This window comes from Schistocerca gregaria, chromosome 2 (assembly GCF_023897955.1).
Source record: "Schistocerca gregaria isolate iqSchGreg1 chromosome 2, iqSchGreg1.2, whole genome shotgun sequence".
Lineage (NCBI taxonomy): Eukaryota > Metazoa > Arthropoda > Insecta > Orthoptera > Acrididae > Schistocerca > Schistocerca gregaria.
The window spans coordinates 570,719,821-570,746,290 of record NC_064921.1 but is presented as its reverse complement, the minus strand read 5'-3'; the positions used below and the strand labels follow the sequence as shown (position 1 = coordinate 570,746,290).

Genomic DNA, 26,470 nt, shown 5'->3' with positions numbered 1-26,470 from the left:
TCAGTCTTGCTCAGTCAACCAGCAGCAGAACAAGAAGAACCATGAAGCATCAGCAACAGTTTCAATCCAACACAGCTCTGAAGAACAGGAAGAAAGTGGAAAAGTAAATATCCCACATCACATCTTTCTCTGTGGTTATTATTATTATTATTATTATTATTATTATTTCTTTCTTATCTCAGACGTTATGTCTGGTCAGAAGTAGAAAGTGACGCAGACCTTGATCAAGCGTGACTTTCTTTTAACTGTACGGTATATGTTATATTTCATTTAGGAACTTTCGGGTAATTGAACATTATCAATAATTACGGATTTCAATAGTTGTATATATAAGTTTGGATGTAGCTGTATTGCATTGATGCACTGGTGGATATTGTGTGGTATGACTCCTGTAGTTGGTAGTATAAGTGGTATAATGTCAACTTTATCCTGATGCCACATATCCCTGACTTCCTCAGCCAGTTGGATGTATTTTTCAATTTTTTCTCCTGTTTTCTTTTGTGCATTTGTTGTATTGGGTATGAATATTTCGATTAGTTGCGTTAATTTCTTCTTTTTATTGGTGAGTATGACGTCAAGTTTGTTATGTGGTGTTGTTTTATCTGTTATAATGGTTCTGTTCCAGTATGATTTGTATTCATCATTCTCCAGTACATTTTGTGGTGCATACTTGTATGTGGAAACGTGTTGTTTTATAAGTTTATATTGTATTATTTTTGCTACATTGTCATGTCTTCTGGGGTATTCTGTATTTGCTAGTATTGTACATCCGCTTGTGATGTGATCTACTGTTTCTATTTGTTGTTTGCAAAGTCTGCATTTATCTGTTGTGGAATTGGGATCTTTAATAATATGCTTGCTGTAATATCTGGTGTTTATTGTTTGATCCTGTATTGCAATCATGAATCATTCCATCTCACTGTATATATTGCCTTTTCTTAGCCATGTGTTGGATGAGTCTTGATCGATGTGTGGCTGTGTTAGATGATACGGGTGCTTGCCATGTAGTGTTTTCTTTTTCCAATTTACTTTCTTCGTATCTGTTGATGTTATGTGATCTAAAGGGTTGTAGAAGTGGTTATGAAATTGCAGTGTTGTAGCCGATTTATTTATATGAGTGATTGCTTTGTGCATTTTGCTAGTTTCTGCTCGTTCTAGAAAGAATTTTCTTAAATTGTCTACCTGTCCACAATGTAGGTTTTTTATGTCGATAAATCCCCTTCCTCCTTCCTTTCTGCTTAATGTGAATCTCTCTGTTGCTGAATGTATGTGATGTATTCTATATTTGTGGCATTGTGATCGTCTAAGTGTATTTAGTGCTTCTAGGTCTGTGTTACTCCATTTCACTGCTCCAAATGAGTAGGTCAATATTGGTATAGCATAAGTATTTATAGCTTTTGTTTTGTTTTGTTTCTTGCTGTCAGTTCTGTTTTCAGTATTTTTGTTACTCTTTGTCTATATTTTTCTTTGAGTTCTTCTTTAATATTTGTATTATCTATTCCTATTTTTTGTCTGTGTCCTAGATATTTATAGGCATCTGTTTTTTTTTCATCGCTTCTATGGAGTCGCTGTGGTTATCCAATATGTAATCATCTTGTTTAGTGTGTTTTCCCTTGACTATGCAATTTTTTCTGACATTTGTCTGTTCCAAAAGCCATATTTATATCATTGCTGAATACTTCTGTTACCTTTAGTAATTGGTTGAGTTGTTATTTGTTGCTGCCAGTAGTTTTAGATCATCCATGTATAGCAAATGTGTGATTTTGTGTGGGTATGTTCCAGTAATATTGTATCCGTAATTTGTATAATTTAGCATGTTGGATAGTGGGTTCAGAGCAAGGCAGAACCAGAAAGGACTTCATGAGTCTCCTTGGTATATTCCACGCTTAATCTGTATTGGCTGTGATGTGATATTATTTGAATTTGTTTGGATATTAAGTGTGGTTTTCCAATTTTTCATTACTATGTTTAGGAACTGTATCAATTTAGGATGTACTTTGTATATTTCCAATATTTGTAGTAACCATGAGTGGGGTACACTATAAAAAGTGTTTCAGTAATCAATGTATGCGTAGTGTAGCGACCTTTGTTTAGTTTTAGCTTGATATGTAACCTCTGCATCTATTATCAGTTGCTCTTTACACCCTCGTGCTCCTTTGCAACAGTCTTTTTGTTCTTCATTCATAATTTTGTTCTGTGTTGTATGCGTCATTAATTTCTGTGTAATGACTGAAGTTAATATTTTGTATATTGTTGGTAGGCATGTTATGGGGCGGTATTTAGCTGGGTTTGCTGTGTCTGTTTGATTTTTAGGTTTTATGTAAGTTATTCCATGTGTGAGTGTTTCAGGGAATGTGTATGGGTCTGCAATGTAACTGTTAAATAATTTAGTTAGATGTGAATGTATTGAGGTGAAATTCTTTAGCCAGAAATTTGCTATTTTATCTTTTCCAGGGGCTTGCCAATTGTGAGTGGAATTAATTGCTTTGGTGACTTCATGTTGCAAAATTATCACTTCAGGCATCATCTTGTATGTGTCTGTTTCTGCTTCTATCCACCGTGCATGCCTGTTATGTTGTACCGGGTTTGACCATATGTTGCTCCAGAAGTGTTCCATGTCTGTTATGTTTGGTGGATTGTCTATTTTAATGTGTGTGTTATCTATTGTCTGGTAAAATTTCTTTTGGTTTGTGTTGAATGTTTGGTTTTGTTTCCTTCTATTTTCACTTTTTCGTATCTTCTAAGTCGTTTGGCCAATGATTGTAATTTCTGCTTCTTTTCATCTAATTGCTCTATCGCTTTTTGTTGTGAGATTTTACCTAACCTGTTTCGTTTTTTTCTGACATTTGATGTCTTATAAATTGTTTTAACTGTCCAATGTCTTTTCGCAGATTTTCTATTCTGATCTGTAACCTATGTTGCCATGCTCGTTTTGTGGGTTTCTTCTGTGTGTTGGTTGGTTCTGATCTCTGCCTAGTGTGTATATTTAGTGTAGTGAGTGCTCCTATATAAACCAGTAGTTGTAACTCTTCCATAGTTGCGTTTTCATTTATTTTGTTGTGTATGATTGTGTTGATAGTTTTTATTGTTGTTTCGACTTGTGGGTTATTTGGCAGTCTATGCAAGAATGGTCTAATGTCTGTATTTGTGTCTTCGTATTCTATATATGTCAGCTGAAATTTTTCTTCTATATCTAACATGTGTGTCACTTCGTGTTCTATTTGTACTTGTTCTGGTGACAGTCTTAAGATTTTGTTTTCCTCTGATTGTTTAATTGATGTGTGTTGTTCTTTGTTTATTTGGGTCCATTACTGTATTTTCTTCTTCTTCTTCTGATTGCACATTATTTTGTTCCAGTATTTGTTGTACTTTTTGTTTGATGTTTTCTAATTCTGACTGGGTATCCTGTTATTTTTTATTATTACATGGATCTGATCAGCTAGTTGTTATTCTGTTAAAAATTTTAATTCTGGGTATCTGGTAATAAATGTTGTGTATACTTGTGATCTGTATCCAGTTGTGTTGGTTCCTAGGTTTGTTGCTTGGTAATAACAGAACATGAGGTGTCGATTAACTTCATCTGACCATCTCATCCTCTGTCTTTGTTTTCCTTCTAGGGTGGTTGCAGGAAGAATATCCTGCAAAACATCTCTATTTGGATTTAAATCATTTTCCAGTTGGCTAGCAGTGTCGTTACCATTGTGGGCGGGCATAGGGTTCAAGCGTCGTCCCCGACCATGACGGCGCTTGTCCAAGGCTTCTTTAGTTGTGTCCTGAACCAACTAATCACTCTTAAAGGGGGGGGGTTATCCCTATTAGTTGTTTGTTCTTTTCGTCGCCTTTTACAGCTGGTAGAACATACTGGAGGCCTATTCTTCTCCTGGGCCTCCACAGGGATTATTATTATTATTATTATTATTATTATTATTATTATTATTATTGATTGTTTTCGCTTCTTGGTCCATATATAATGATTCCTTGTCTTTGTTCAACAGTAGCCCTCGATATGTCCAAACCCACCCACAGGGTCAAGCACCAACCTGATCTTTGCCACGTCCTGACCTGTGGAAACTTCGGCTGCCATCTTGTTGAGACCTGCACCAACCTCTGAGCCTGCAGCAGCAACAACCTCCAGCATGTCTGAACCTGTAGCAACCACATGGGAACCTGTAGCGCACATAGCCGACTTTCTGGAGCAGGACAAGGAGCTACTGTTGTCTCACTCATCGATTTGTGTGATGCAGACACACAATCTGCTCCCAACACATCAAACGCAGCTGGTGGTCTCAAACAACAGCATGATGGAGGACAGTACTGGTCACCAACATAATATCCATCCCAGCAAAACATCCCGGTGCTGGTGCAGCCACAAAGGACAGATGCTGTGTATAAGAAGGCATCAAGTGTACCCATGTTTTTCAGTTCTACATGCAATTTAACTCCCAGTGGAACAAAACGTGTAAACATTGGTATAGAAGCACATCACGTCTGGGGCTTTCATGCGAGAATAGAAATTGAAAATGCATTCAAAGGTGTTAAAGTGCCAATTTCCGAGTTCGACTGGGCCGAAATACATCATGCGGAGGGCTACATCAATCACCAGATGACTACAGAGTATTATCCAACTCGTTCTCCCACAGACATTCGCCTTACTGGTGTGACACTATCTATTACAACAGTGTATGATGACTGTGCACTATGTGTCAAATTTGGTGACAACTGTGTTTATCCAAGGTATAGATTAGTTACGAAGTTATATGATCTGGATACTGCGCTACATCTTGCTTTGGAGAGATTGAACCGTTGGTTGATGGGCATAGACTCTGCATACAATGATGATGTAAACTTTTTATATGTGCATAGTGTACATGTTGATGATTTGAAGCAAACCTTTGTATGCATATGAATGCTGAATCAAAGTAGAAACAGATTAAGTGTGCATGTAAAAAACGTTGAGTACTGTGAAGCATCTTTTGGCTTGCGGGAGACACGTGCAGAATTTATAGCATGTCAAGACGCTTTGTTTAGGAAATACTGTACAGGTGCAAAGAAGAAGACAAAGAAAGAGTCTGACGGTTTTCTTGAAATACTGCAGCCTATGTATGACATTTAAATAAATAATGTATGTACATATAATCTCAAACCATGTTTGTGTTTCATTTCATACCTCTCTCATTATAGTCAAATATTACACTTATTGATTTCATTATTTTTCAACGCTACACCAGTTATTGATGTAATGAATGATCAAGTTACTCTTCACGAGTTTGCAGTGGGTGAAAAAACTGAAAAGCTTTTCTATTTACAAGATGCACACAGCGTGTAGATGTACTGTGTGTGTGTGTGTGTGTGTGTCATATATATCTGATATCGCTGTCTCGCCAAATTAACTGTCAGTCAGTTAAGTGATGGAGCTATAGTGGCTACACATGCAATTACCATACCTTTAAGTTTATCTTTCTGTATTTGTCAACTACTTGTCAGTACCCAGCGTAGTTAGTATCATGGTAGGACGTGTGAAACATCCTCATCAGAAGGACTCTGTTGTTGGTGACAGGTCCTATGAAGATGAAAAAAGAGGACCTGAAAAAGAAGAACGGAATTCTGCTCCCGGATATTATATGAGCAATTATTGCATGCCCATCCAATTCTGGCAACACCAATTCGAAATTTGTAATAAGGACTTTAGGACCAAACCGCTGAGGGCACTGGTCCCTATTCTTATTCACTACTTAATCTAACTTAAACTAACTTAAGCTAAGGACAACACACACACCCATGCCTGAGGGAGGACTCTAACTTCTGACGAGGGGAGCTGCATGAACCATGACAAGATGCTTTACACTGGACAGCAGCTAGACTAGTGTCATAATGATGCTAACACGTGTGAATGGAGTCCAATTTGAACATGTTTGTGTATTCTCAAAAACACTGTTTCAATCCAAGTATCAGCTACTGTGCAGTGTAGATGCTTCATCTATATGGTGAAGTACTGCGATCCATATGAAGTAATGAGGTGCTATGGTAGTGAATTCGACATATCCTCATGCACAGCTGATAATCCTTATGGTGTTATTCCGCAGAACGAGAAGGTTATTGGTCTGATGAAGGATGAGGCGAATGGATTGCCGATCGTGGAGTTTATAGGTCTACCCCCAAAAATGTATGCGTATCGCACATTGGAAGCTGCCACCCAGAGGTGAGCTAAGGGTGTGCGTTGTATGGCATTGAGAGCTCTCACTATCGAAGACTATTTGCAGTGCCTTTGCAGAGGTGTTCGCGGTGTTGCACCACAGCCACTGCATATGGAGCGGCAGACCAGTATTCGATCGAGAGGACGATAGAAGGGTCATTTGTGATGACGGGACTGAAACACTCTTGTACTCACACTACTCACTTGTAGTGCGAGAAGGGGTGGGTGGACTGATTTTTGTTTGTTTGTTTGTTTGTGTGTGTGTGTGTGTGTGTGTGTGTGTGTGAAAAAAAAGCATGAACAAAAATATTAAAAAAGCAAAAATAGAAAAAAATTATATATTGATTTATTTGTTCATGCGCAACATGTGTATAGCCTGTAAATATATATACAGTGTATCTATGTACCGTGAGCATCTTGTAAATAGAATAGCTTTTAAGTTGGTTCACCTGCCGCTAGCCATCTAAGTAAGAATAGTTTTTAAGAACGTACTGAAGCAGGAAGGCGCGGGAAGAAGTAGTGGATCAGTTAAAGGACCTCGAGTTCTACCAATGCCCAAGACATCTGGCAGTTTTCTTCCATTTCCCATCCCGGCCCTCTACACATCTCGGCAGCAAGGTCCATCGCTGGTGGTGCTGCAGCTATTGCGCGAATGGTCAAGAACGCGCAAAACTTCCAAGCGCAGTTCCAAGAAGACATAACTACATGATGGAAGCAGCAGCCCTGGGAATAGGACTATACTGGAAACTTTACAGGAAAGAGCTAGGTCTACTCATAAATAAAAGAAGCCCATTAGCCGTCCTACTAGATCGACCACTCAAAAATACTTATCTTAAGTTTGTCAGAAAGAAATTCAATATACCAAGAATCCGTGATGTGTTTATGCGGGATACATTATCGAAGACTTTGTGGAAGACTGGTGAGTTTAGATGCTGCTGGGGGCCCTGACACCCACTGGGTATCATATGTTATGAAAAATGTGGGTGCCGTCTACTATTTCGACTCATATGGTGACCTGCAACCGCCAGAAGAATTACAGACATACTTCACTCACAGAAGACGTGTGTTCTACAATTATCATGAGCCGCGGTGGTCTCGCTGGTCTAGGCGCTCAGTCCAGAACCGCGCAACTGCTGCGGTCGCAGGTTCGAATCCTACCTCGGGCATGGATGTGTGTGATGTCCTTAGGTTAGTTACGTTTAAGTAGTTCTTAGTTCTAGGGGACTGATGACCACAGATGTTAAGTCCCATAGTGCTCAGAGCCATTTGAACCATTCTACAATTATCGGCGCTGTCAGGACTTTAACACATACCTCTGTGGACATCTATGCATAATGTTTCTCTTGGCGTTTACAAGGAAGAAGAAGAAGAAGAAGAAGAAGAAGCATGCTATATAAGGAGAAGCTTTAAGCATTCCTTCATAAATTTAGGTTCAGATGCAATGTCGTACACTTTGATGTTGAAAGAACGATCATCTGTGTTGCGTGAAAATTACTTTCCGACAATTGATTTGAACATTGGTGAATAGAGTGTTGCACTGATTGGACTGGAGACGTACAACAGCATCCCAAATATCACTGATACCAACAACAAACTGCATCTGAATATTAATGGTGAAAAAGACATTGTGGAAATAGAACCAGGTGCATATGATATCGATGCGGGGCACCGTCAGGACATGCGGGGAGCAAGCAGCAACCGGTATTGTAATTGTAAACTGTCGAAGCTGCATTGGTAAAGTAGCGGAACTTCAAGCGCTGATAGAAAGCACCGAAGCTGAAATCGTTATAGGTACAGAAAGCTGGCTAAAGCCAGAGATAAATTCAGCCGAAATTTTTACAAAGGAACAGACGGTGTTTAGAAAGGAACAGACGGTGTTTAGAAAGGATAGATTGCATGCAACCGGTGGTGGCGTGTTTGTCGCTGTTAGTAGTAGTTTGTCCTGTAGTGAAGTAGAAGTGGATAGTTCCTGTGAAATAAACTCCTGGAAATTGAAATAAGAACACCGTGAATTCATTGTCCCAGGAAGGGGAAACTTTATTGACACATTCCTGGGGTCAGATACATGACATCATCACACTGACAGAACCACAGGCACATAGACACAGACAACAGAGCATGCACAATGTCGGCACTAGTACAGTGTATATCCACCTTTCGCAGCAATGCACGCTGTTATTCCCCACATGGAGACGATCGTAGAGATGCTGGATGTAGTCCTGTGGAACGGCTTGCCATGCCATTTCCACCTGGCGCCTCAGTTGGACCAGCGTTCGTGCTGGACGTGCAGACCGCGTGAGACGACGCTTCATCCAGTCCCAAACATGCTCAATGGGGGACAGATCCGGAGATCTTGCTGGCCAGGGTAGTTGACTTACACCTAGAGAACGTTGGGTGGCACGGGATACAAGCAGACGTGCATTGTCCTGTTGGAACAGCAAGTTCCCTTGCCGGTCTAGGAATGGTAGAACGATGGGTTCGATGACGGTTTGGATGTACCGTGCACTATTCAGTGTCCCCTCGACGATCACCAGAGGTGTACGGCCAGTGTAGGAGATCGCTCCCCACACCATGATGCCGGGTGTTGGCCCTGTGTGCCTCGGTCGTATGCAGTCCTGATTGTGGCGCTCACCTGCACGGCGCCAAACACGCATACGACCATCATTGGCACCAAGGCAGAAGCGACTCTCATCGCTAAAGACGACACGACTCCATTCGTCCCTCCATTCACGCCTGTCGCGACACCACTGGAGGCGGGCTGCACGATGTTGGGGCGTGAGCGGAAGACGGCCTAACGGTGTGCGGGACCGTAGCCCAGCTTCATGGAGACGGTTGCGAATGGTCCACGCCGATACCACAGGAGCAACAGTGTCCCTAATTTGCTGGGAAGTGGCGGTGCGGTCCCCTACGGCAGTGCGTAGGATCCTACGGTCTTGGCGTGCATCCGTGCGTTGCTGCGGTCCGGTCCCAGGTCGACGGGCACGTGCACCTTCTGCCGACCACTGGCGACAACATCGATGTACTGTGGAGACCTCACGCCCCACGTGTTGAGCAATTCGGCGGTACGTCCACCCGGCCTCCCGCATGCCCACTACACGCCCTCGCTCAAAGTCCGTCAACTGCACATACGGTTCACGTCCACGCTGTCGCGGCATGCTACCAGTGTTAAAAACTGCGATGGAGCTCCGTATGCCACGGCAAACTGGCTGACACTGACGGCGGCGGTGCACAAATGCTGCGCAGCTAGCGCCATTCGACGGCCAACACCGCGGTTCCTGGTGTGTCCGCTGTGCCGTGCGTGTGATCATTGCTTGTACAGCCCTCTCGCAGTGTCCGGAGCAAGTATGGTGGGTCTGACACACCGGTGTCAATGTGTTCTTTTTTCCATTTCCAGGAGTGTATTATGGGTGGAGGTTACACTCAACAACCGAGCTAGGTTAATAATTGGCTCCTTTTACCGACCTCCCGACTCAGCAGCATTAGTGGCAGAACAACTGAGAGAAAATTTTGAATACATTGCACATAAATTTTCTCAGAATATTATAGTCTTAGGTGGAGATTTCAATTTACCAGATATAGACTGGGACACGCAGATGTTTAGGGCGGGCCGTAGGGACAGAGAATAGAGTGACATTATACTGAGTGCACTGTGCGAGAATTACCTCGAGCAATTAAACAGAGAACCGACTCATGGAGATAACATCTTTGACCTACTGATAACGAACAAACCCGAACTTTTCGACTCTGTATGTGCAGAACAGGGAATCAATGATCATAAGGCCGTTGCAGCATACCTGAATATGGAAGTTAATAAGAATATAAAAAAGGGAGGAAAGTTTATTTGTTTAGCAAGAGTAATAGCAGGCAGATTTCAGACTACCTAACAGATCAAAACGAGAATTTCTGTTCCGACACTGACAATGTTGAGTGTTTATGGAAAAAGTTTAAGGCAATTGTAAAATGCGTTTCAGACAGGTACGTGCCGAGTAAAACTGTGAGGGACGGGAAAAACCCACCGTCGTTCAACAACAAAGTTAGGAAATTACTGCGAAAGCAAAGAAAGCTTCACTCCAAGGTTAAACGCAGCCAAAACTTCTCAGACAAACAGAACCTAAACGATGTCAAAGTTAGCGTAAAGAGGGCTATGCGTGAAGCGCTCAGTGAATTTGAAAGTAAAATTATATGTACCGACTTGACAGAAAATCCTAGGAAGTTCTGGTCTTATGTGAAATCAGTAAGTGGCTCGAAACAACATACCCAGACACTCCGGGATGATGATGGCATTGAAACAGAGGATGACACGCGTAAAGCTGAAATACTAAACACCTTTTTCCAAAGCTGTTTCACAGAGGAAGACCGCACTGCAGTTCCTTCTCTAAATCCTCGCACAAACGATAAAATGGCTGACATCGAAATAAGTGTCCAAGGAATAGAAAAGCAACTGGAATCACTCAACAGAGGAAAGTCCACTGGACCTGACGGGATACCAATTCGATTCTACACAGAGTACGTGAAAGAACTTGCCCCCCTTCTAACAGCCGTGCACCGCAAGTCTTTAGCGGAACGGAAGGTTCCAAATGATTGGAAAAGAGCACAGGTAGTCCCAGTCTTCAAGAAGATGCGCAAAACTGTAGACCTATATCTCTGACGTCGATCTGTTGTAGAATTTTAGAACATGTTTTTTGCTCGAGTATCATGTCGTTTTTGGAAACCCAGAATCTACTCTGTAGGAATGCACATGGATTCCGGAAACTGCGATCGTGTGAGACCCAACTCGCTTTATTTGTTCATGAGACCCAGAAAATATTAGATACAGACTCCCAGGTAGATACAATTTTCCTTGACTCCCGTAAGGCGTTCGATAGAGTTCCGCCCTGTCGCCTGATAAAGTAAGAGCCTACGGAATATCAGACCAGCTGTGTGGCTAGATTGAAGAGTTTTTAGCAAACAGAACACAGCAAGTTGTTATCAATGGAGAGACGTCTACAGACGTTAAAGTAACCTGTGGTGTGCCACAGGGGAGTGTTATGGGGCCATTGCTTTTCACAATATATATAAATGACCTAGTAAATAGTGTCGGAAGTTCCATGCGGCTTTTCGCGGATGATGCTGTAGTATACAGAGAAGTTGCAGCATTAGAAAATTGTAGCGAAATGCAGGAAGATCTGCAGCGGATAGGCACTTGGTGCAGGGAGTGGCAACTGACCCTTAACATAGACAAATGTAATGTATTGCGAATATATAGAAAGAAGGATCCTTTATTGTATGATTATATGATAGCGGAACAAACACTGGTAGCAGTTACTTCTGTAAAATATCTGGGAGTATGCGTGCGGAACGATTTGAAGTGGAATGATCATGTAAAATTAATTGTTGGTTAGGCGAGTACCAGGCTGAGATTCATTGGGAGAGTCCTTAGAAAATGTAGTCCATCAACAAAGGAGGTGACTTACGAAACACTCGTTCCATCTATACTTGAGTATTGCTCATCAGTGTGAGATCCGTACCAGATCGAGTTGACGGAGGAGACAGAGAAGATCCAAAGAAGAGCGGCGCGTTTCGTCACAGGGTTATTTGGTAACCGTGATAGCATTACGAAGATGTTTAGCAAACTCAAGTGGCAGACTCTGCAAGAGAGGCGCTCTGCATCGCGGTGTAGCTTGCTCGCCAGGTTTCGAGAGGGTGCGTGTATGGGTGAGGTATCGAATATATTGTTTTCCCCTATTTTTACCTCCCGAGAAGATCACGAATATAAAACTGGAGAGATTCGAGCGCTCACGGAGGCTTTCAGACAGTCGTTCTTCCCGCGAACCATACGGGACTGGAACAGAAAAGGGAGGTGACAGTGGTACGTAAAGTGCCCTCGGCCACACACCATTGGGTGGCTTGCGGAGTATAAATGTAGACGTAGATGTAGATGGTTTGAATAAAGTCTTAAAACAGTCTGGAAAAGGTATTGAGCTAAGTGCAAACATCAGTAATCTCAAATCTGAAATAAGGACTATAAATGCAACGACTGACTTCAACCGGAAACGTTCAATAGGGCGCCTACTGTGTTTCACAGAAGGACAGGTTTTGGAGAAGGATCCAAGTAAGTTTTACATGTTAGATAGGACTGTGGACATACTTCCTGTTAGCACAATCAGATTCAAGTGTAACACTGAAAGGAAATCCTATCTCAACGACAGCCTGATTCATACTATTTATGGATTCTTCCCCCCAGTTGCAATGGGGTATAAGATTGGTGAGACCGCTGTCACTGCAATATACCTTCCAGAGACAGGTCAGACATTGAACTATTTGGAGCTGCGTACTGTGGACCAGAATGATCAACTTGTTGACTTTCATTATACGATTACATCTACCAGCGATTTTCCAGTGGTCAAAACAGACTCCTAAAGAAGCCTTCGCCGCTGCCATGGAATCATGGCGTCAGCGTTGTGAAAAATGTGTACGTCTGCAGGGCGATTACGTCGAGAAGTAACGTCAGTTTCATCGATTTCGGGTGAGTACTTAATTAGAAAAAAAATCGGAGGCCTTAGAACTTGAATGCACCTCATAAGGCAGGATGGGCGAACGGTCTGTCTGGGTGGCTAACCAAACAAGGAGATTATACGGTACAGAAAGAAGAATCTTAAGAAAAGCTACAAAATTTACCACACGTAGGCCAAACCATGAGGTACAGAAAATAGCCACTACTAAACCTTTAACACACCAACTTATCGAACTTTCTAGTAGAAACAGACCGAGCAGTCTAAGTACAAACACAGTGACAACAGAAGTCACCATTATGGTGGTTTACTCTTTGCTGAATATATAGTGACCTCGTTTCTTCCAGCTGAACCTCCGAATAGACGTCTCTGTCCACAGTGATCTTCAGCTCTTCTTAATGCAGTTAGGAGAGGTAGACCGGTAATCTCCTTCGCTGGATCCAGCAATCAGTTTGCTACTCTCTGTCGCGGTCTTCTGCTCTAGATTTTGGGTTTCAAGACGATCTTTTCTAAACTATTCTCCTGTCGTCTCAAAAAGTTACCAAGAAACTTCTTTTGACGCTAAGTTGCTCTATAATGGAAGCATTAGTTCTTGTTTTTGTCCATGGTACATGCACCATATCCCTCCAACATGACATCTAGAAAGCATCAGTTCGGCTCATGTTATTGGCTTTCATGGTCCAGATCTCGCAGCCGTAGAACAACACAGGCAACACTAATGATTCTACCATGTGCACCTTCATTCTTTTGGATATTGCCCGGTTCTGCCATATCTTAGTGAGTTTAAGCATTGTGGCTCAGTCAAGGAGAAGTCGTTACCTTAATTATTTATTTATAAAACCTCCCTTGTGACGTACTACTTAGTGAACATATATATTATTTCATAAGTCAATATCCCTTTCTCAGACACATGCCAATCACGCAGGGATTAATGAGGTATCATTAGAAAGGTTCTGAACCGGATTCATACCGATGTTGAGCTGAAATGTACTATCTGTGGAAAATTTACCGCAAAAGAGACTTAACTATCATGGGCAAAAGGGCACCATGGATGCCCAGCTTCATAGCTATATTTTGCGAAGCTAACTTATTATTCATAAAGAAAAGACTCGCATTTCATATTATTTTAATGCAAAATTTGAATGAAATTTTCACTCAGCAGCGGAGTGTGCGCTGATATGAAACTTCCTGGCACTTTGGGACCGGGACTCGAACTTTGGACCTTTGCCTTTCGCGGGAAAGTGTTCCACCGACTGAGCTACCCAAACATGACTCACTACACGTCCTCACAGCTTCCATTCTGCCAGTACTTCATCTCCTACCTTCCAAACTTGACAGAAGCTGTTCTGCAAATCTTGCAGAACTACCACTCCTGGAAGAAAGGATATTGTGGAGACATGACTTAGCGACAGCCTGGGGGATGTAGAGCACTTGACCACGAAAGGCAAAGGCCCTGAGTTGGAGTCTCGGTCCGGCGCACATTTAAATTTGCCAGGAAGTTTCTTATCAGCGCACACTCCGCTGCAGAGTGAAAATTTCACTCTAGGAACATGACCCAGTCTGTGACTAAGGCATGTCTCTACAATATCCTTTCCTGCAGGAGTGCTAGTTCTGAAAGGTTCGCAGAAGAGCTTCTATGAAGTTTGGAAGGTAGAAGACGAGGTACTGGCAGAACTGAGGCTGTGAGGACGGGTCGTGAGTCGTACTTGGGTAGCTCAGTCGGTATACTACTTGCCTACAAAAGGCAAAGGTCCAAGTTCGAGTCTCGGTCCAGCACAGAGTTTTAATCTGCCAGAAAGTCTGACCATTTTACTTTTTTTTAATTACTTATTAACTGGATATTTTGTATGCAGCATTGTCACAGATAATAACCGTGACCACTGCGAAGGTCCATTATCTCTGCCCGTCACACAAGCTGTCTTTGCTAAACAAACATGTTTTCCGACACGGCAAATGTATTTGTCATTTTCGCCTTCAATTGTGATTTACCTGTTGGTACTACGGGCTAACGGGTGTACTGTAACTGAAAATGTTTGTCGAGTTAGAGACTATGTGGCCGTACTGACAGTCCCTGATCCCTGCCCGTCGTATAAACCTGGACAAACATTCTGAATGGAGAAGATGTTTTTGGAGACATAGAAATGCATATATAAGGATGTATCGTAAATTCGTGTTACTATTCTACATCGTTCGAGTCATTTTTAAAGATGTTTCCTCTTGATTCACAAAACAACGCTTATCCAAATGACTACGCTTATTTCACATGCTGTCATTATTTGAAATTATAAAAGTGCCAAAGTGTCACACGGGTTCCCTGGTGAAATCATTAGTTTCTATTTTACGAGATTTCAGTACAGTTATCGGCCAAAAGCCAACTGCATAACGAAAACCGACGAAAAATAATACGAAATAGAACTGCAAACAGGTCGAGCCAGCAGTATCAAACACCTCTTATTAGAAAGCAGATAAAGGAAAGTAGGAAACAGCTACTGAATCTACTGTCTACGAAATAATCAGGGTTGAGGTGTTAGAGAAATCTGCACTCGCCTGTAAGGTGAATGTCTGGATTATACACGACTGGCCATTAAATATGCTACACCACGGAGATGACGTGCTACAGACGCGAAATTTGACCGACAGGAAGAAGATGCTGTGATATGCAGATGATTAGCTTTTCAGAGCATTCACACAAGGTTGGCGCCGGTGGCGACACCTACAACGTGCTGACATGACTAAAGGTTCCAACCGATTTCTCATACACAAACACCAGTTGACCGGCGTTGCCTGGTGAAACGTTGTTGTGATGCCTCGTGTAAGGAGGAGAAACGCGTATCATCACATTTCCAACTTTGATAAAGGTCAGTTTGTAGCCTATCGCGATTGCGGTTTATCATATCACGACACTGCTGCTCGCGTTGGTCGAGATCCAATGACTGTTAGCAGAATAAGGAATCGGTGGGTTCAGGAGGGTACTACGGAACGCTGTGCTGGGTCCCAACGGCCTCGTATCACTAGCAGTCGAGATGGCAGGCACCTTATCCGCATGGCTGTAACGGATCGTGCAGCCACGTCTCGATCCCTGAGTCAACAGATGGGGACGCTTGCAAGACACCAACCATCTTCACGAACAGTTCGACGAAGTTTGCAGCAGCATGGGCTACCAGCTCGGAGACCATGGCTGCACTTACCCTTGACGCTGCATCACAGACAGGAGCGCCTGCGATGGTGTACTCAACGACGAACCTGGGTGCACGAATGGAAAAACGTCATTTTGTCGGATGAATCCTCGTTCTGTTTACAGCATCATGATGGCCGCATTCGTGTTTGGCGACATCGCAGTGAACGCACATTGGACGCGTGTATTCGTCATCGCCATACTGGCGTATAATCTGGCGTGACCGTATGGGGTGCCATTGGTTACTCGTCTCTGTCACTTCTTGTTCGCATTGACGGCACTTTGAACAGTGGACGTTACATTTTAGACGTGTTACGACCTGTTGCTCTACCCTTCATTCCATCCCTGCGAAACTCTACATTTCAGCAGGATAATGCACGATTGCATGTTGCAGGTCCAGTACGGGCCTTTCTGGATACAGAAAATGTTCGACTGCTGCCCTGGACAGCGCATTCTCCAGGTCTCTCACCAACTGAAAACGTCTGGTCAATGGTGGCCGAGCAACTGGCTCATCACAATACATCAGTCACTACTTTTGATGAACTGTGGTAGCGTGTTGAAGCTGCATGGGCAGCTGTACCTGTACACGCCATGGAAGCTCTGTTTGACTCAATGCCCAGGCGTATCAAGGCCGTTATTACGGCCAGAGGTGGTTGTTCTGGGTACTGATTTCTCAGGTCTTATGCACACAAATTGCGTGAAAATGTAATCACATGTAAGTTCTAGTATAATATATTTGTCGAATGAATACCCGTGTATCATCTGCATTTCTTCTTGGTGTAGCAATTTTGATGGCCAGTAGTGTAATTCACTCCGTCTAGCCAAAACCAAACTAGGAATAGAAAAATTCATAATTTCCTTTTCTGGCTGTCTAAAAATAAATAGAGGTGGTGTGTGTGTGTGTGTGTGTGTGTGTGTGTGTGTGTGTGAGAGAGAGAGAGAGAGAGAGAGAGAGAGAGAGAGAGAGAGAGAGGGAGAGAGAGATAGATAGATAGAGAGAGAGAGAGAGAGAGAGAGAGAGAGAGAGAGAGAGAGAGAGAGAGAGAGAGAGACCTACCTGGCGGCAGCGGGTGCAGAGTGACGGCGGTGCTGAGCCGGCCGCCGCCCAGGCTGACCAGGTGCGGCAGCTCGGCGTGCACCTTGAGCGCCCGGCCCGCCTCGCGCACCTCCAGCCCGGCATCGCACGGCTGCTGCTGCTGCTGCTGCTGCTGCTGCTGCTGCTGGCCGGCCACTCCCGCCGACATCTGCAACAACAGGCCAGCGCCTCATTTCAAAAGCTGCGCAGTGGCCAAAATAGCTTGCTTACATCGTTAGGTTTACCGACCGTAAGACACGAAACACAGAGTTGTAACGTTATGAAACTCCCTGACACTGTAACTCTGTGGCACACTGGGACTCGAACCCGAAACCTCGCCTTTCACGGGCAGTATCTGAGGTTCCTTCATTTGGAGACAGCCAATTAGAAAAGGTTTGTTTCATTTTTGTCTTTTTTTACACTCTTTCATACAAATATTTTCACCATACAGACATGGATTAACAGCTCAGGTTATACACGGTCCAGTCACACTGAAGTGAGCACTGCCTATGTTAGACGTCAACGTGAAATAACCACTCACAGACGGGAAGCGACAGCAGTAGAAGTGGAGGCAGTACTTGGCAACATTGCAGGTGTCACGGAGCGAGGCGTACAGTGGCTAGCACACTCGACTCGCATTCGGGAGGACGACGGTTCAAACCTGAGTCCGGTCATCCTGATTTACGGTTCCTGTGATTTCGCTAAATCGCTCCAGGCAAATGCCAGGATGGTTCCTTTGAAACGGCACGGTTGACTTGCTGCCCCATTCTTCCCTAATCCAAAGGGACCGATGACCTCGCTGTTTGGCCCCCCTCTCCCAAATCAACCAACCAAACAACCAACAATGCAGTCGTCGTAGTGTGGAAACGGAGCTATTTATCTAACTTTCGAAATGGGATGATCAGTAGTTTTCGGCCGAGGGTGGAAGCTTTTCCGAAACGGCTAAGTATGTAAGATCTTCGCGTGCCGCCGTGGTTAAAATACACCGTGCACGCCAAAATCGCGTGTAAGAGGTCCATGGTTCAAATGGCTCTGAGCACTATGGGACTTAACATCTGTAGTCATCAGTCCCCTAGAACTTAGAACTACTTAAACGTAACCAACCTAAGGACATCACACACATCCATGCCCGAGGCAGGATTCGAACCTGCGACCGTAGCAGTCGCGCGGCTCCGGACTGAGCGCCTAGAACCGCTAGACCACCGCCGCCGGCTAAGAGGTCCATGATTAAGGAATATATTACTAGCGCACTCGAGCAAATGCAATTTCGATGGACTGCTCACGCGCTGCCTGCGATATGTAAGCTATAAGAGAATCTCAGACCAGAGAGCAGTGTTGGCTCCAGTAAGAGCAGTAGGAGTAAGTAGTAGCTAGCAGTCTGGTGTACGAGTTCCAGAGGCCGGTCGTGGGGAGCGATGGTGGTGCCTGAGCGATGTAGTATAAAGGTAGAAACAGCCTCGCGCATAGGTAGTTTGTTACAACAAACTTTCTACTATTGTTATATCAAGTACCATGTAAATGTTTCAAAAATCTTTTAATAATAATCTTTATATAAAATTGACTTTTTGACAATCATTGATCTGAATTTAAAGAATTTTCTACTTTTTGCAATCCATGGTCATCTCGATTATCGTAAAGGAAAATCAGTTGTTCCTTTTTATACATGACAAATCTAGCGGCCAGCATTTCACTGGGCTGTGCCAGAAAAATTTCTTTTAGAAGCAGATATATACGCGTTATCCGGCGACTTCATTGAGGTAAGAATTTTCAATTTATTCTTTCAGGGCCATGATGCAGCACTGTTCACGTCCAAATTTACCAGTTTAGATTCACAGTCAGTTAATTATTGAAATGTTATATATGAGTCACGTTTTTTTATTAGGAGATTAGTCACATTGTATTATTGGTACTTTACAGAATTTATCTGTGGGGAGGTTATACAAAAATGTGAATGTTATAATTATTTTTACTGTTGGGACGTTACAAGCGGTATACAAAACTGGCGCCGTGACAACTGTGATGCACCACAGGCAGCGAATGGCCCTCCGCAGCAGGCCGCTGGTTCAAATACCCGGGCTGACTGCTGTTCATCAGCGACGAAGGCTGGAATTTGGACGCCAGTACCGCAACTGGACGTCCGATGAACGCCATCAGGTGAGATTTCCAGATGAATCACCTCCTATGCATCGGACAGATGCCCACTGGCGTGTACAGCGGGAACGTCACCCTGTAACAATTGTCGGAAGGGTCCAGGCCTCAGGAGGGAAGGTTACCGTCTCTGGATTGTTTTCGTGATACACCCTGGGTGATCTCGTCATTCCAGAAGGCGCAATGGATCGACACAAGTGGGCATCTATCCTGGGAGACCTTGTCCACCCCTACATTAAGTTTGTTTTTCCTCGGCATGATGGCATCTACGAGCAAGACAATGCAGCGTGTCATATAGGTCAAAGTGTACGTACGTGGTTTACCTTGCTTCCCTGACCATCAGACTCCCCGGATTTAAACCCAATCGAGACTCTGTGGGACCACCTCAATCGAGCTCTTCGTGCCATGGATCCTAAACTGAGAAAGAGCACAGCTCACGACGATGCTCCAGTCGGCATGGCTCCTCGTCCCTTTCAAAACCTTCAGAACCTCACTGACAATCTTCCTGCACCTCTCGCAGCTGTCCGCACTGCGAAAGTTGTTTCTTCAGGCCTCTGACAGGTAATTTCAATGTGCTTGAGCAGTGCAAAATTTGTGTTTTTCTTTGGAGATTAATGTTCAGAACTACGCACTAACGCCCGTCTGTGCTTTTATACTTCATGAACATTTGAGACACAGCACCAACGTCATGTCTGCTGTGAACTATATCCAGTGGGATGTGTGTGTGATACTGATGCAAGTAAGTTGGCTCGATGCCGTAAAAGGTACTATTGCCCCAATATACAGGTGCACCAGTACGCTATGGTGCCCACCAGGTGCCGCCGCCTGTTTCCCACTCGTGCCCGACAAGTTAGTGAAACCGAGGCCACACCACAACAAATCGACTTTTCCCCCTTATAAATGGCTCTGAGCACTAGGGGACTTAACATCTGATGTCATCAGTCCCCTAGAACTTCGAACTACTAAAATCTAGGACACCGAGCGAGGTGGCGTAGTGGTTAGCACACTGGATTCGCATTGGGGAGGACGACGGTTCAATGCCGCGTCCGGTCACCCTGATTTGGTTTACCGTGATGTCTCTAAATCGCTCCAGGCAAATACCGGGATGGTTCCCTTGAAAGGGCACGGCCGACTTCTTTACCCGTCCTTCCCTAATCCGATGAAACCAATGACCTCGCTGTTTGGTCTCTTCTCCCAAAACAACAACAACAACAACCTGAGGACATCACACTCATCCATGCCCGAGGAAGAATTCGAGCCTGCGATCGTAGCGGTAGCGCGGTTAGAAACTGAAGCGCCTAGAACCGCTCGGCCACTGATGCCGGCCCCTTATAAATATTGGCGGTTCTGACAGTCACCCGATCGATCAGTGAGACATCGAGTTGCTGTCCGTCACAGAGGTTGCTACTAATCTACCGTCATCCTGACGACCATCTGCCAGGAATCTAGATGGAGCACCGACGGACCGAGAGTCAAAATGAGGTCCCCGTAGTCCGCAATCACTGGCCGCTGAACAGGGGTTTGCTCAGCGGACGTCTGAGCTCGTGTCACTTGCCACAGCTGGGGCACGCTACCAGCCTGTCGCACAGTTGGCGTGGCCGCGCCACTCTGCCACATCTGTTCCAGAGGTAATTCGGCTGCCGGCTGGGAGTGTTTACCACGCAAGGTCGCGCAACGTCTGGGCTGTGCTGGGCATAGCAGCAACAGCAGCAGGAGGCCTCTTCACGACAATGCTTCGCTGCCGAGGTCCGTGGGTCTACATCTACATCTACATCCATACTCCGCAAGCCACCTGACTGTGTGTGGCGGAGGGTACCTTGAGTACCTCTATCGGTTCTCCCTTCTATTCCAGTCTCGTATTGTTCGTGGAAAGAAGTATTGTCGGTATGCCTCTGTGTGGGCTCTAATCTCTCTGATTTTATCCTCATGGTCTCTTCGCGAGATATAGGTAGGAGGGAGCAATATACTGGTTGACTCTTCGCTGAAGGTATGTTCTCGAAACTTCAACAAAAGTCCGTACCTAGCTACTGAAAGTCTCTCCTGCAGAGTCTTCCACTGGAGTTTATCTATCATCTCCGTAACGCTTTCGCGAATACTAAATGATCCTGTATTTTTAGCGCGAGCGCGCTGTTCTCCGTTGGATCTTCTCTCTCTCTCTCTCTTCTATCAACCCTATCTGGTACGGATCCCACACTTCTGAGCAGTATTCAAGCAGCAGACGAACAAGCGTACTGTAACCTACTTTCTTTGTTTTCGGATTGCATTTCTTTAGGATTCTTCCAATGAATCTCAGTCTGGCATCTGCTTTATATGGTCATTCCATTTTAAATCACTCCTAATGCGTACTCCCAGATAATTTATAGCATTAACTGCTTCCAGTTTCTGACCTGCTATATTGTAGCTAAATCATAAGGGATCTTTCTTTCTCTGTATTCACAGCACATTACACTTGTCTACATTGAGACTCAATTGCCATACCCTGCACCATGCGTCAATTCGTTGCAGATCCTCCTGCATTTCAGTACAATTTTCCATTGTTACAACCTCTCGATGTACCACAGCATCGTCCGAAAAAATCTCAGTAACTTCCGATGTCATCCACAAGGTCATTTATGTATACTGTGAATAGCAACGGTCCTACGACACTCCCCTGCGGCACACCTGAAATCACTCTTACTTCGGAAGACTTCTCTCCATAGAGAACGACATGCTGCGTTCTGTTATCTAGGAACTCTTCAATCCAATCACGCAATTGGTCTGATAGTCCATATGCTCTTATTTTGTTCATTAAACGACTGTGGAGAACTGTATCGATCGCCTTGCGGAAGTCAAGAAACACGGCATCTACCTGTGAACCCGTGTCTATGGCCCTCTGAGTCTCGTGGACGAATAGCGCGAGCTGGGTTTCACACGACCGTCTTTTTCGAAATCCATGCTGATGCCTACAGAGCAGATTTCTAGTCTCCAGAAAAGTCATTATACTCGAACATAATACGTGTTCCAAAATTCTACAACTGATCGACGTTTCCCTTCTTGAAAACGGTGATGACCTGTGCCCTTTTCCAATCCTTTGGAACGCTGCGCTCTTCTAGAGATGTCAGGTGTGATGTTGGGCTACTGATACGCACTAATAGAAAGTAGTAAACCGATTCTACCGTCATCGAGCGTCTTTTGAGTCACCCGACCCACCGTCCTTCACTACAGCACACGTTCACACAGCGTGGAAACGAAGCCATCTTTAGGTGTGGAGGAGTCATGAACTAATTTCGCTGTTCATGTAGTCAGAAACGCATTTGCGGGTTTTTTGTTTGGATTAAATAATTTTATTTACTAGTAATTGAGACCAATAATATGAACGATTTTTAAAATTTTGACGTCCTATCATCCTCGTTAAAGACGACGTGACGAAATGTAATTGACTCGGACAACAATGTACAACAATCCACTGCAACCGTAGCCACAACATTGATTTTATTCACGATATGACATGCTATCATACTCTGAAAATATTTTTATTAACTGATTTTTCTGCACAATTTAGTATTCTGTGACTTGAAATAAGTTATACTCTAGCAAAGGAACGTTTAACTACGTGTCGTCGAGAAGAAAAATTTGCTGTCTTCCGTTCTTCTTTTTCTCTTTTTCAGTTCAAGTAGTATTACCTACCTGTATGCCACAGTTCCGAATTGAAGATCGACTCAGTTTGCATTTGAATTTAATCTTGAATGCGGACAGTGTATTTACGAAGTTTTTTAACCTTTTTAAGTTATCATACTATACACAAGAGTTGAAGTATTGATTTGTAAACGAAACTGAATTCTGAAATGAATTACGAGCGTCTTAATCACATTCTACATGCATGGATGAGGGTGTTTTATTCCAACTGTTATTGAGTGCTGTGTTTACTGTAAGACAGAAAGTGATGGCACTGTTGTTATAAAAGGACCGTACTATTTGAGTGCGACTGACAGCTGGCGCGGCGCTCGTAAGCTATTCTGATGCCTTTTGAGTGCTGGTGTTCCTTCCAGGTTGAGTGTCGTTCTTCGTGCAGATAACTGGGAACAAACTAAACGAAAAATGTAGAAAAAACACCACTTTTGTTTGAGGCAGAGAGAGAGTCTTTTGCTAGAAAATCGACAGAAGTGTTTGAAAGTACGTACCGTGACTTACGGCCACTAATGCTTCGCCGTTTCATTCCTGCACGAATTATTACTAGAAGTCTGCTGCTTATGGTATAGTTTTTGATGTTAAATTTGATATACTTTATACTCGTGCATTGTCCTGGCAACTGTTATATTTTTGTTGTTCTTTATTGTTGCCCTGTTTACAGACGTGACGATGTTTCATTACGCTAGTGGGATCTGGTAAATACTTCTGAAGACAGTGGGGAAGATCGTGAGCCTTGTCTAAATAGCTGAGTTGGTAAGAACATTTCCCGTGAAACTTAAGGTTCCGGGCTCGAATCCCTGTTCGGCACACAGATTGACCTGCCGGACAGCGTCATCCTGGAAAACTGGCTCTATGCATCTTCAGTTTTTCACGGCGTCTTAAACAATTCGTTATATTTCGCCCATACAGGCGTACAGATACAATTCTTCCACTGATATCGCAGTCCCATATTTCCCAGCCGCTCCAGTGCTGGCCAGAAGATACGCGACCGAGATACCTGGAAAGATGTGGTGTCTGTACGTCTGTTTGGACGAAATTTATTGTGCGCTGCAAGCCGAAAGAATATAAGAATTCACTTAACAACCGTTACCTACATTCTGCAGAACGTAAAATATCAAAATGCCTGTTTTCAGTTCATGAAACAGAAGCACCGTATTCTGAAACGTAGCTCTGAGGTGGTTCATTCATGAATCAAAGTCGGCTAAACGCAGAAGAATGAGGGCAATGTCATACATCATAAGCACACTGTAGCGATCCACTAAATGGAAGTGCAGTCCTTTCTACAACGGGCATTCACACTGGCGCTCTGAATGAGGAAGTGGGTGACCCGGCTGGTTGCCAGTTCTTCGCAGCGCTCTGATTGGCCCCCATTGTGGTGATCGCGTTTCCAATTAGAACAGGGCCACGTTGAGAGTGATAGCATCGACCGGTCGCCGACGCACGAGCCATTAGCTTCGTCGTCCAACCGTGGCGGCGTGCCTGCTCTTCCCCTGATATCACCGCAGGGCGGTGCCTTTGATGGCGCCGCCGTGATCACAAATCAGGAAATTGCCTTGTCTGTCCTCTATGTCTTGTTTTGTGCGCTTCCGCATCAGACTCCGCCTTGCAGCTCCACGTTGCGTATCCCAATAAGCTGACATACTTCGAAATCGTGGTAGATGGAAGCTAAGTGTCCAATATTCCCTTGACAATGAGGTCATTAGAGACAGGGCACAAGCTCGGAAAGGACAAGGATGGCGAAAAAAATTAGCCTTGAACCGGAATTTACTTTACAGAGTGTGGGGAACACGGTGGAATTTCTAAGAATTCGAAGCCTATTGCAAATCCAGTGACAAAATAAATGCGACGCTTTGCTCGGCACAGTGTAGCACGGACAGGCCGAAAACACCACATGATCGCCTTACGTGGTTGTATTAGAGGAAGGTGAAGAGCGACAGACAGTTCTTTGATAGCATATGCAGGAAGGTTATGATTAAACTTTCGCTACTTAATGGGACCCCCACGAAAAACGAGTGCCGCGCGGGGTAGCCGTGCGGTCTTGGGCGCCTTTCCACGGTTCGCGTGCCTCTCCCCGTCGGAGTTTCGAGTCCTCCCTCCGGCATGGGTGTATGTATGTGTTGTCCTTAACGTGAGTTAGTTTAAGTTAGATTAAGTAGTGTGTAAGCTTAGCGACCGATGACCTCCGCAGTTTGGTACCATAGGAACTTACCAAAAATTAAAAAAGGAAAAAGGAAAGTGTGATCGTAGGGCAATGAAACTCTTGTGGAAACATGTAATTATAAGGACACGCGGAAAAGAAATAGCGATTAAATCCACATGAGACGTTAACATTGGTTAACTGCGTACCATGTTTACAAATCTTGCTCATTGTTACGACCACCTGCAGCCACGCACCCTGGAACCGCATTAGAGATTGCTCTACTGCTGCCCGAAACGTCCCAGTTGGGAACCTGACTACCTTCCTCGCTGTGCTCATCTGCAGTCTCCAAACCGTGTTAGTGTCCTGTTGATAAAGCTTGTCCTTCAAGCAGCCCTAAAGCCAGAAATCACAGGTTCAAATCTGGTGATCTTTATGATCACGCGTTGTGGAATGATCGGCAAGTTATTCTGTTTCCTCCAGATGTGTTACGGAATAACCGAGTGACCTTACGAGCAACGTGAGGTGGAGCTCCATCGTGGATAAAAATAGCTGAGTCCAAAGCACCTTTCTCCCTCAGAGTAGGGATCACATGTTGGCGTAGCCGAGCACAGTAACGTGTGCCGTTCGCGCGGCATACATATCCTTGGTCCTCGCTGTGCGCGCTCCTCACAAATACCCGCACCTAACGGCAACCCATGGCACTGTCACTGTTAACAACGCAGTACTGTCCACGCTGCTTGTCCTCTGCCACTGGAGTCAGAGTTCCCCTCTACTGTCGGCGCGTAACGGTAAGTCATAACACAGGCACTACTAACAACGCAAATGCTGCAGCCAACTGTCTGGACATCATTCCTATGAAGTTAGGTACCAATACGGTAAACAGTCCTCCGTTTCCACCGCTTCAAATAGCGAAAGTTTTATTATAACCAACCTGTATATTCCTGCTGGCAACGGCCTTGCCACAGTGGATACACCGGTTCCCGTGAGATCACCGAAGTTAAGCGCTGTCGGGCGTGGCCGGCACTTGGATGAATGACCATCCAGCCCCCATGCGCTGTTGCCATTTTTCGGGGTGCACTCAGCCTCGTGATGCCAATTGAGGAGCTACTCGACCGAATAATAGCGGCTCCGATCAAAGAAAACCATCATAACGACTGGGTGAGTGGTGTGCTGACCACACGCCCCTCCTATCCGCATCCTGATCTGACTATGATACGGCGGTCGGATGGTCCCGATGGGCCACTTGTGGCCTGAAGGAGGAGTGCTTTGTATATTCCTGCACTGCCTTAAGCGTCTGAGATACAATTAGTCCATTCCACTATTGGTGGTATTTATATTCATCTTCTTGATTACATTAATGTTACCGATAATCGCTGGACAACGAAGGAATTTTAGTAGCCATCAGTTTTTGAACCGTTCTGTGATTCCATCGGACACGCGCAGAAACTGTTGTATTGTTTTGTTATTAAAAATATTGATCGCAACCAGCCACCAATACATTTAACAAGTTTTATATTAATTCTATTACCAGTTTCGGGCTACCATGCACTTCTTCAGATGGCTAATTTTTTTTAATTAC

General features: G+C 44.2%; 1 protein-coding gene across 4 annotated transcripts in view; it reads right to left on the bottom strand.

Moving 5' to 3' along the window:
- Nucleotides 1-26,470, bottom strand: part of LOC126332942 (pleckstrin homology-like domain family B member 1) — a 996,704-nt gene that overhangs the window by 284,199 nt on the left and 686,035 nt on the right. For all 4 annotated transcript variants that reach the window (XM_049996695.1, XM_049996697.1, XM_049996694.1 and 1 more), the window contains one exon: nucleotides 16,917-17,103. In XM_049996695.1, the coding sequence (XP_049852652.1) occupies nucleotides 16,917-17,103 (187 nt within the window). The remainder of the gene's footprint in view (nucleotides 1-16,916; nucleotides 17,104-26,470) is intronic.